This window comes from Canis lupus, chromosome 29, assembly GCF_003254725.2.
Source record: "Canis lupus dingo isolate Sandy chromosome 29, ASM325472v2, whole genome shotgun sequence".
Classification (NCBI taxonomy): Eukaryota; Metazoa; Chordata; class Mammalia; order Carnivora; family Canidae; genus Canis; species Canis lupus.
Window position 1 is genome coordinate 15,594,196 of NC_064271.1, and position 12,253 is coordinate 15,606,448.

General features: G+C 37.3%; 1 protein-coding gene across 7 annotated transcripts in view; it reads right to left on the bottom strand.

Annotated features, from left to right (window-relative positions):
* Positions 1 to 12,253, bottom strand: part of PDE7A (phosphodiesterase 7A) — a 317,331-nt gene that overhangs the window by 12,490 nt on the left and 292,588 nt on the right. For all 7 annotated transcript variants that reach the window (XM_049103832.1, XM_049103830.1, XM_049103831.1 and 4 more), the window contains 2 exons: positions 4,279 to 4,374; positions 2,160 to 2,260 (listed from right to left, as the gene is read on the bottom strand). In XM_049103832.1, the coding sequence (XP_048959789.1) occupies positions 2,160 to 2,260; positions 4,279 to 4,374 (197 nt within the window). The remainder of the gene's footprint in view (positions 1 to 2,159; positions 2,261 to 4,278; positions 4,375 to 12,253) is intronic.

Genomic DNA, 12,253 nt, shown 5'->3' on the forward strand with positions numbered 1-12,253 from the left:
TAGAATGTACTTTTAAAACTGAGTGATTCTGGTTTTTTTTTTGTTTTGTTTTGTTTTTTTGTTTGTTTTGTTTTTTTTAAGATTGTATTTACTTATTTGAGAGAGAGAGATCTAGAGAAAACATGAGCAGTGGGAGAGGGAGAAGCAGGCTCCCCACCCAGCAAGGAGCCTGATGCAGCTTGATCCCAGAACCCTGTGATCATGACCTTAGGAGGAGGCAGACTCTCAACCAACTGAGCCACTCAGGCGCCCCAGAATGAATCTGTTTTAAAATGTAAACGACAATAAAGGAGAAGGGAATTTTTGCATTTTAGGGCTCAGTGATTTTATCTATCTCCTTCACTGAAGCCTTACCTAAGTGTGGAGTATGTTAACAATGAAAAGTATTTCAAATAAGTATTATTCAGAGCTGCATAGGGCTAAAAGTATTTAAAATAAGAATTATCAGAGCTACATAGGCAAAAAAAAAAAAGGTTCAAAAATTAGTATTGCCAGAGCTGCAAAGGTAAGTCTGTTTTTATTCATTTTTATCCACAACTCCCCCATCCTGTGTGTTCTCTGCCCCTCTCACCACTCCCACTGCCTGACATCAACCCTAACTTCCAGGCCCTGGCTTCTGGTTGGGTGTGGCCAGCGGAAGATGGGAGGGGAGAAGCCTTCGCAGATGTGTTCACAGTGTCTCATAGAACATCATTCCATTTACCTGGCTGTATGTGATTACTTATCAACTTCTCCCAAAAAACTCTCAAATAGAGGCTTTAGACCTAGCCAGAGTTTTTCTAAAGTTCAATAAAAAAATTGGGCTTGGGAGTATATACATTTTATTATGGTATATAAGTGACACCACAATAAATATGCTTTTTTTAAAAAAATCGTGATGTGGGGCACCTGAGTGGCTCAGTCCGTTAAGCATCCAACTCTTGATTTCAGCTCCGGTCATAACCTCAGAGTCAGGGCATCAAGGCCTGAGGCAGGCTCTGCACCTAGTGGGAAGTCTACTTAGGATTCTCTCCCCTCTCCCCTCCCCTCTGCTCCTCCATTATGCACATACATGCACCCTCAATCTCTCTAAAATAAATAAATCTTAAAAAAAAAGTCATGATGTATATACTTTAAAAATTGGGGTATTTTCATATATTCCACAATCTCTTGAAAAATCAGAACACTGCCAACCACATGGCTATATCACAGTTGGTATCAACTAGCACAAACGGTCAGATCTCAGGGGAGAAGAGTTTAGAAGCAGGGCTAAGAGTAAGCAGATGTATTTTCACAACCCTCAGGGGTAGAAAACGTCCATGGGCAAATGTGGCTTTCTGTTATCATCTACAGAAGATGACTCCTGCATCTGTATCTCCATCAGATTCTCTCCTGTGCTCCAGGATCTTTGATCCAACCCTCTATTCAACTGCTCCATTTGGATATAGCACAAATATGTTTAACTTCATGTATCCAAAATGGAACTCATCATCTCTACCCGCCTTACCCCCAAAACTTGCTCTCTTTTCTACGTCTTTCTTTCACAGAATTCCACCTTCTACTCAGCTGCTCCACAGTCTTCATCCACTCTGCTCCCTAGTTCATCCCCCCCAAATGCATGCAGACACCATAACCTAGATACTCTAACTCAGAAGAAATCTTACAGACCATCCACTCTCCTCTTCCCCAAGGCTACTTGCCTAGCTTGAGCTGCCAGGCTCTTCCATGGTGCATCGAAATGAAACAACTCCTGACGGGAGTCCCTTTTCCTGGTCTTGCCAGATTCATCTTGATACCACACCCAGGACAGCTTTCTAAAGTCTCCTGATTCCCTTTTGCAGTTCCCCATTCATTCACTAAACCAGACTAATGCTGTTCAGCCCTCAGGGAGCTCACCAGGAGCTTAGTGTAAATATCAGTGTCTTAACACAGCACTGGGAGGTTCCTAGGATCTGCACCTTCCCTGGACTTCTCCAGCCTTGCTCCCAACAATCACCCAGTTCTTGAGCTGCTACACTTACACAGATAACCACGATGGGAAGCTTGATCCAGCCAGAACTCACTCTTGTGAAGGAACCCTCTAATTTTAAGTCAAATCACTAACTTAAGGAAAAGCATTTGATAGTAAGTCAAAAGAATTTTCTTAGAATTCTCACCCACTGTAAATGTCAGCACCTTACCTTAGGTTCTTTTAAGTAACAGTGCATGGCCTGAGTAACATCTGCAGCATGGACTGCATTGTGGTAAGGGTTCTGACTGTGGTAATCTTCTTGAATCATAACTGCATCAAAGAAAAAAAAAACCACACATTTCATTGTAGGTGAGAAGCATATACCAATACAAAAATTATGATAATTAGGAGTTTTCCACTTAAAACTTTTATGTGGCTATCAGCTGACTATACAGATTCAGAGAGATGATAATCACCTCAAAACTCACACATATACCAAAGAATCAATACCACTGGACTGCTAACTTGTTTGAAATTTTCAGAAGGTATTCATGTCAAAACAATAAATATTTTCTCTTTTAAAATGTGAATCTATCGGGATCCCTGGGTGGCGCAGTGGTTTGGCGCCTGCCTTTGGCCCGGGGCGCGATCCTGGAGACCCGGGATCGAATCCCACGTCGGGCTCCCAGTGCATGGAGCCTGCTTCTCCCTCTGCCTGTGTCTCTGCCTCTCTGTCTCTCTCTGTGTGACTATCATGAATAAATAAATAAAATCTTTAAAAAAAAAAAAAAGTTTAAAATGTGAATCTATCATCGTGCCAAACCCCTCTCTCTTAAATATAATTTTAAGTTTCTCAGTTTAATTAACACTATAATCATTCAACAAATACTTATTGTGCCAAGTACTGTTTTAGATTCTAGACATTTGTCAGTGAACAAAAATCTATATGAGGCTAAAATATTACAGTTATTAGGGTATATGAGCATGATCCTACAGGTGCATCATCAGTGAGGGAAGTTTCAGATGGAATTAGTTTTTCAGTAGCAGGGATGGACCTTCTGTTAATCTTACTCTCTGCTTTGTATTGTGCTCTCATGAAAAGTAGACTAGGATTAGGGCAGAGCTATTCCCACTGCCATCCAGCCTGCAGGATGGCCCCAAGAGCATAACACTCTCATCTTCTGGTCACTGAGTAAAGTGAGCCAATTCCAATTCCACAGTGGTAAACTATCACTCATTGGTGAAAAGGAAGGAGCATTGGAATTCTATATTTAATTTAATCCATCCCTTCAAACAGCCTTTTAATTACTCTTGTTAATATCTATTTTTGTATGTGTTTTATAATTTACACAATGTATTAGTATAGGACTACAGGCATACAAAGTATAAATAAGTAATACATGAAAAGTCTCTAAAGGGCCTAAGTAATAAATTTATCTTAGTCTGGTATTTAAGAGGAAAGAAAATACTATCTTCTTCTTTAAAAAAGTAAGAAATAATTCCCATGCTAATTTTTTTAACATTTTTATTTGGTAAAAAACTTCAACTTTTTTCTTAGCAGAGCAGTCCTAAGCAAATATCACCCTGCATGGTTAAACAGATTACAAATCATCTTCAAAGTCTACTGTAAAAAAAATAAAAAATAAATAAAGTCTATTGTAAAGAGATTTCTGGGATCAGAAAAAGAGTACCTTGGTACAATGTACCTGATTTTTTTAAAGTTTGAGCTTTCAAAATTTTTAAAAAGCACAAAACTTGTGTCATCTTTGTCACAAAGCTGTGGTTAGTGTCAGAGAATGACTGCAAAAGTGTCCCACTTCTTCACTATGCCCTCCACCTGTGCCGGGAACCCACAAAGCTTCCTGGCAGGTAGGTGCTGTTCCTCCCCATCTGATCCGCTTTGGCCAAGAGGATGTTGTGGAAGTAAGAGTGTGCCAGTGCTGAGACCGGGGCCTGGGGCTGTGGGTAGACCAGCTCGCTCCTTGAACAAGCTCAGCTTATTGTAAAATAAATAAATATTCCCTTCTTTTTTTGTTTTTAAAGCAAATTTATTAAGGTGCTAACTCCTCCGTAACCTTTTAATTTAATGGGAGACCATGGAGAGCCACGTGCAGCCCAGCTGAGGTCCCAGGCAAGGCCCACAGAGTAGCTCACCTGTTGTCACCTGCAGGCAAATAAAGGAGCTCAGCCAGACTACAAGCAGCATTGAACAGCTAAATAAATGTGGGTCATTCCAAGGCACTAAGTTTGAAGTAGTTTGTTTTAGAGCAATAGCTAATGGATATAACTGACACAAATTTCAACAGGCTTAAATCTTAATTACTAGTAAATGGATTAGACTCACTTACCTAAAAATCTACGAAGTTTCATCATATCTAAATTGAAGTACTCAATTAATCCGTGAAGACTAAATAAATGAAAGGTTAAACTTACTAGACTATTTCCTAAAATGAAAGAAGAAGAGATATTAATATTAGTAAGAAATACAGGCTAGCATAACCGCCAACTGTGCTTCCAATATGGGTTTTGAATGTAAAACATGGAGAGTAAATTTTGGCTAAAATTTACATCCTTTTATTTTACTAGCTATGAACTTTAAATCTCACATCTCTTTTTTCCATTTTAAGGGGGAAAAAGGCTTTGTTTCATTTTTCTACAACCAAGTAAGATAAGCATTTTCAAACAATTTTTTGAAAGACACCAAAATAATTAGAATCAATAGAGAACTTTGAAAATTGTCCCACACTAAGTTTAACGCAACTTCCCAAAGCACCCAGAACATGGCTGCTCTAACTTCCAGCTGGATCTCTCTACCAGGTCACTATAACTGAATGACGATGTCCAAAGTCAACTGCCTTAGCTACACCTTGTTAGCTGGAGGTTGTATTTAATTCTTCAAGGTACAGAGCTAGGAGGAGGGATCAATGACCTCAAAACCAAAACTTTGAACTTGACCACTTGCCTCCCCCACACTTGTAGCAAGCAGTAAATCTAAGAGCTGGAAGGTGGGTGGGTAGTGGTCACAAAACTAAGCAGAGTTCTATCCCATCACTCTAAGTTAACAACACTATAAAGCAATCTTAGTATGTTTCTCTAGTGAAATGGTTAATTTACCTCCTCAAATGACTATTTTTAAGCTTTTCAAGCCTTCTCAAACTTTCGACATATTTCCACTCACTCACCCTCTCATTCCCAACAGCCTCATACTTCACTGACAATACACAATCCCTAGAGTTTCCTTTTCTTTCCAAAGCCAATCCCTCGACACTTCCAGAGTTTCTCAGAAACTCTGCTTGGATATACCTAACAACACATCCCACTTCCATCCCATTGAATCAAAATACCTGTCCTCAGTCCCTCTCTGTATTGTTCCAATAAACACTGGCACTTGGAACATGCTCTAGATTTTCTTTCAAACAACAAAGAATACCTTACTCTCTTGGCTCCCTCCAGGGTCACCCTCTCTACTCCCCTTCACAGTTAGCTAAGTTTTCTAAAGGAGCTGCTACATGCACTGTGGCCTATCTCATCCTCAACTTCCACTCCTTTGTCACTGACCACAGAGTCAATACTAGTATAGAAATTAAATTTGGAAAAACTACCATTGTTATGATGGTTAGATTCTCTTCCAAGATGTAACTCTCCGTATCTATACCTTCTATTACGTTTTTCAAAGTTTCATAGATTTCCTCTACAGGACACATATATTGTTTTAATTTTTAAAACTAAGTTTTAAAGAGTTATGAGCTTATAACTTATTGCCAGCATTTAGAAAATAACTGTAACATAACCATGATTTGAGTAGTCTCTAAATAAATTCATGATCTTACAAAAATCTATAAAAACTTAACTATTCCCACATTGCATATTTACAGTAATAACATTTATGAAGAATTAAAAAGGACTATTCAGCTAACCTCATTTCCCACAACTGCCTAAACAACTACCAATAGAAGCCTATGACTGAGGAAAAATATAAATTCATTTAACAATATTTGAATGAGAAACCCTGGAAAAGATGCAGCAGACCCAAAGAGATTCTTTTTTTTAAAAACCCTGACATATCACTTTTAAAAGAAAAAAATTTTTTTCAAATCTTTTATTTTTAAGATATTAAATGTTAAAATGCATTTAAATCCTGATAACACTATTGGTAGAAACAGGAGTTGATGAAGCTTGGAACCATTTGTGAAGAAGTGAGCTATATTTCTGTTGTTATTGCTGTAACAACCAACTTTGCCTTGGATATATACGTAGGTATTTCACAATATATGTTCAAGAAAACAATCCAGTTAAAAAATAGGCAGAGGGGGATCCCTGGGTGGCGCAGCGGTTTAGCGCCTGCCTTTGGCCCAGGGCGCGATCCTGGAGACCTGGGATCGAATCCCACATCGGGCTCCCGGTGCATGGAGCCTGCTTCTCCCTCTATGTCTCTGCCTCTCTCTCTCTCTCTCTCTCTGTGACTATCATAAATAAATAAAAATTTTAAAAAAATTGGCAGAGGATACGAAAAGACATTTTTCCAAAGAAGACCTACAGGTGGCCAAGAGTTGGATGAAATATGCTCAATATCACTAATCATCAGGGAATGCAAATCAAAACCATGAGTTATTCCCTTACACCTGTCAGGAATAGTTATTATCAAAAAAACAAATAACGAGTGTTGGTGAGGATGTGGAGAAAAGGGAACCTTTGTGCACTGTTGGTGGGAATGTAAATTGGTGCAGTCACTCTGGAGAACAGCAGGACGATGCTCAAAAAATTAAAAGAAAGAAATAACATATTATCCAGTAATCCACTTCTGGGTATTTATTGAAAGAAAAAGAAATTCAAAAAGACACATGCACCCCTATGTTCAGTGCAGCATTATTTACAATAACCAAGTTATGGAAGCAACCTATGTGTCCATAGACAGATGAATGAATAAAGAAGATGCGGTGTATACACACACACACACACACACACACCAAGGAATATTATTCAGCCATAAAAAAATGAATGAAATCTTGCCATTTGCAACAACATGGATTAATTTAAAGGGAATTATGCTAAGTGAAATATGTCAGACAGAGAAAGACAAATACCATATGATCTAACTTGTATGTGGAATCTTAAACAAAAAACCAAGCTCACAGATACAGAGAACTGGTGGTTGTCAGAGATAAGAGGTAGTAATGCTGACAAAATAAGTGACAGGGGTCAAAAGGTACAAATTTCCAGTTATACAGTAAGTCTGGGGGATGTAATGTACAGCATGGTGTCTATAATTAATAATACAGTATTGCAGGGGCACCTGCATGGCTTAGTCGATTAAGTGTCTGATTCCTGATCTCAGCTCAGGTCTTGATCTCAGGGTTATTGAGTTCAAGCTCTGAGTTGGGCTCCATGCTGGGTGTGGAGCCTATTTAAAACAATAAAATAAAAATATCATATTGCATATCTGAAAGTTGCTAAGACAGTACACCTTAAAAGTTCTCATCACAAAAAAACTGTAACTGTGTATCATGATGGATGTTAGATTTTTTTGTAATTGTTTTAAATATATACATATATTAAATCATTACATTGTATACCTAAAGCTAAAATAAGGTTATATGTCAATTACACTTCAATTTAAAAAATGGGCAGGAATTGGTGAAAATGGCAGAGTGGTAGGATCCTAAGCTCACCTCTTGCAATGGACACACCAAAACTGCAAGTACATATAGAGCAACTCTCGGAAAATGATCTGAAAACTAGCAGAATAGCTCTTCTACAGCTAAAGATACAAAGAAAAAGCCACATCATGAAGGGTAGAAGAAGCAGAGATGTGGTTTGGTCAGGATCCACATCCTCATGTTGGTGACCCGTAAGCAGGAAGTTTATCATAAAGTAAAGAGATCCTCCCTGAGAAGTGAAGGGTTCAAGCCCCACATCAGGCACCCACCAGCCTGAGGATCTGCACACCAGGAAGACAACCCTCCATAACACTAGGGTTTGAAAAATCAGCTGGGCTTATATCCAGAAGCTTTGAAAATCAGCAAAGCTTAGTAACTCCAGGAGAAGCCAAGATTCCACTCTGGAAGAGCCTGTACACAAACTCACTTGCACAGAGACAGCAGTTTAAAGAGTGTTTGGGACATAAGGGAAGGAAATTCATTGACTTAATCTTAGGGCTTATGCAATAGGGTCAGGGATCTGTAAGAACTTTATCCAGGAATGGAACTACTAAAAGATGTCATTTTTCTTGCCATCCCCTACCCAGCTGATCTGATGCTGGCAGGCACCAGTTCTGACACCATCTATCTACCTTGCTAGTGCTGTCACCCTGAACAAGTGTTCCCCTGTGGACCTATCCAGCCCAACCTACCCACCCTGGCAGATACCCCTCCAAAGTGGCTCCCATCCTCATGGCAGGCAGCTCAACTGGGACTGGTGCCTGTCCCCTCCAAAGTGGCTACTGTCCTGAGTATCTTCACCTGAACTTCTGGGACAACATCAAGCATATTAACATTCATATTACAGGGACCCCAGAAGGAGAAAACAGAAAGGAAAGGGGCAGAAAAATTTTATGAAGAAATAATAGATGAAAACTCCCTAACTTGGGGAAGGAACCAGACATCTAGGTCCAGGAAACACAGAGGGTCCTAAACAAGATGAACACAAGGAAGTCAACACTAAGACAAATAACTAAAATGTCAAAAATTAAATCTTAATAGCAGCAAGAGAATAGCAACTAGTTAGGAACAAAGGAAACCCCATAAGACTATCAACTGATTTTTCAGCAGAAATTTTGAAGGCCAAAAGAAAGTGGCATGATACCGAAGGAAAAAACCTATAACCAAGAATACCCTACCCAGCAAGGCTATCATTCAGAATTGAAGGAGAGATAAAGAGCTTCCCAAACAAAAGCAAAAGAAGTTCATCACCACTATACAGGCCTTATAAAGAATATTAAAGGGATTTAAGCAAAAAGAAAAGGTCAAAAATAGAAGAAAATGATGAAGGAAAAAGTCTCACTAGTAAAAGCAAACATATAATAAAGGTAGTGGACCTGCCACTTATAAAGCTTATATTAAAGTTAAAAATAAAAAGTAGTAAAATCAATTATTTCTATAATATTTACTTAGGAAATATATACCAAAAAAAGTTGTAAAATATGACATAGAAAACATAAAATATTGCAGAAAGGTACTCCTGTTAGAATATTTAGAATGTGACTGTTGCTTTAAAATAGACTGCTATATACATAATGGTATTATATATGAATTTCATGGTAATCAGGAAGCAAAAACCTCTAACAGATACACAGAAGATAAAGAGAAAGGAATAAAAACACAACACTAAAGAAAGTAATCAAATCAAAGGGAAGACAGCAACAGAAGAAGAAAACTGAGAACTAGGAAACAACCAGAAAACAAAACAGCAATAAATACACACCCATTAACAATTACTTCAAATGAAAAACAAAACAAAACCCCACAATTACTTCAAATGTAAATGGACCAAATGTTCCAATCAAATAACAAAGGGTAAAAAAAACCAAAAACAAAACAAAGGGTGACTGAATGGATAAAAAATCAAGACCCATCTAAACGTAGCCTACAAGAGGCTTACTTCAGACCTAATGACATATACAGACTGAATGTCAAGGGATGGAAAAAACATTCCTTGAAAATAGAAATGAAAATAAAGTGTGGGTAGCAATACTTATATCAGACACAACAGACTTTAAAAGAAAAACTTTAACAAGTGACAAGAAAGGAATTACATAATGATGAAGGGACTGATCCAACAGGAGGATAAAAAGAAATAGTAAATATCTATGCAATCAACATAGGACCACCTAAATATATAAAGGAAATATTAACAGACATAAAGGTAGAAATTGACAGTAATACAATATTAGTAGGGGACTTTAATACCCCCCACTCCAGTCAGAAAATCAATAAGAAAATAGTGGTCTCAAATGACACATTAGACCAGACGGACTTACATTCCATCTAAAAACAGCAGAATACACATTCTTTTGAAGTGAATACAGAACACTGTATTCTCCATCACATATTAGGCCACAAAACAATAAATTTAAGAACACAAAGCAACAAGCATCTTTTTAAAATCAAAACAGTATGAAGATTACAAGAAAAAAAAACTGGAAAAAAATAAACACATTAACTAACAGCCAAGGGGTCAATGAAAAAAATTAAAGAGGAATTCACACACCTTGAGTCAAATGAAAACAAAAATATAATGTTTCAAAATATAAGAGACAGCAAAAGCATTTTGAAAAAGGAAGTTTATAATGATAAAGCCTCCCAAAAGCACTAAGAAAAATATCAAAGAAATAATCTAAACTTACACTTAAAGGAATGAGAAAAGGAAAAAACAAAGCCCAAAACTAGAAGGAAGGAAATAATAAAGATCAGAGTGGAAATAAATGAAACAGGACTTAAAAAATAATTTAAAAGATCAATAAAACTGAGAGCTGATTCTTTGAAAAGATAAATAAAGTTGATAAACCTTTAGTCAGGCTTATCAGGAAAAAGAAGAGACAAGATTCAAGTAAATACTATCAGAAATGAAAGGGGAGAAGATACCAGAGACACCACAGCAATATAGATTTTAACGACTAATGAAACAAGCATTTGCCAACAAATTGGGACAACCTAGAAGAAATGGATAAATTCCTAGACACATATAATCCTCTAAGACTGAATCACAAAGAAATTGGAAATCTCAACAGTCCAATTATTAGCAATGAAACCAAACCAACTGGTAATCAAAAAACCTCCAACTAACAAAAGTTCAGGACCAGAAGGCTTCACAGGTGAATTCTACCAAACATTTAGAGAAGAGTATCTATCCTTCTCAAACTATTTCAAAAAATTAAAGAGGAAGAAATATTTTTATGTGAGGCCAGCATCACCCTGACACCAAAATCAGACAGTACAAAAAAGAAAACTACAGTCTAATATTCTTGATGAACAAAGGTGCAGAAATACTCAACCAAATGTTATCAAACCAAATTCAACAACATTTAAAGGCTCATACACTACAATCAAGTGGGTTTTATTCCATAATGTAAGGATGGTTCAACATCTGCAAATGAATCACATGATACATCACATTAATAAAATAAAGGATAAAAGTGCTATAATCATCTCAATACATGCAGGGAAACCTTTAGACAAAATTTAATATCCACTTATGATAAAAACTCTCAACAAAGCAGGTACAGAGTGTACCTCAATATAAAAAAGGGCCAAATACAACAAACCCACAAGTAACGTACTCAATGGTGGAAGCTAAAAGCTTTCCCTCTAAGATCAGGAACAAAACAAGGATGCCCACTCTTGACACTTGTATTCAACACTGTACTGAAAGTACATACCATAGCAATAAGACAAGAAAAAGAAATAAAGGCACCTAGACTGTGAAAGAATAAGGCCATGACACAGGCCTGGCAAGAAGGGTCCCTCACATCACATGCCAGGTAGATTTCAGGGGTGACAAACCATATCTTGCTATTTCACATATAACCTCTCATTCCTATAAAAAGAATGTCAAATATACCCTACCAGATGGTAAGTAATTTCTTTCTTGTAGTGGGCAAGCTGGGGACCATTTGTCTTAAGAGGAATCACTGAGTTTTGCCTTTACCCTGCCCTCCCCACAAGGTCATCTGGTGAACTGCCCAGAGTAAGAAATACAGAAAGCACCAGGTCAATAAACAAGACAGGAAACCTATATACTTGGCATCCAGAATTCATTTCAGGCTAAGCAGTTTTAAAAAGAAAGCACTTCTAATTAAATTATGAAAATTAAAAAAAATTTTTATTCTGCCCATTTGCTTCTCAATAGTATCTCCTCATGGATAGAATTTTTGTGATTTGGGGTAGCTGTATTTAACTGGATATGTGTATCACCATCCGTAAAATCACAGGTGGGTAGCTAACTCCTAACAACCCTAAGAAGAAACCATTTGGCCAACTCCAAAAAAGTAATGAGGTGATTAAAGTGAAAGCAAAGTGCTAAATTAACTACTGTAACTAGTGGCTATTCTACCTATCCCACACACTGTCAATCTCACTGCACTTTCATCACCAAGACCCCTGACTAGCAGGATATGTACTTTTTAAAAATAAAATTTAGAGAACCAATTATTTTGATGAGTGACAAGTGTCCCAGTAAACTAATAATAGGCTATGTATTACAGTTTATATAAGGCTAAACTTTGAACTTGCTAAGGGTGGCACTGTTTTATTTAGATTTATCTGGAGACAACAAGTGAAGTAATATTCATATTAAGTTAGAAAAAAAGGAATTTCCCAGATCTAGAAG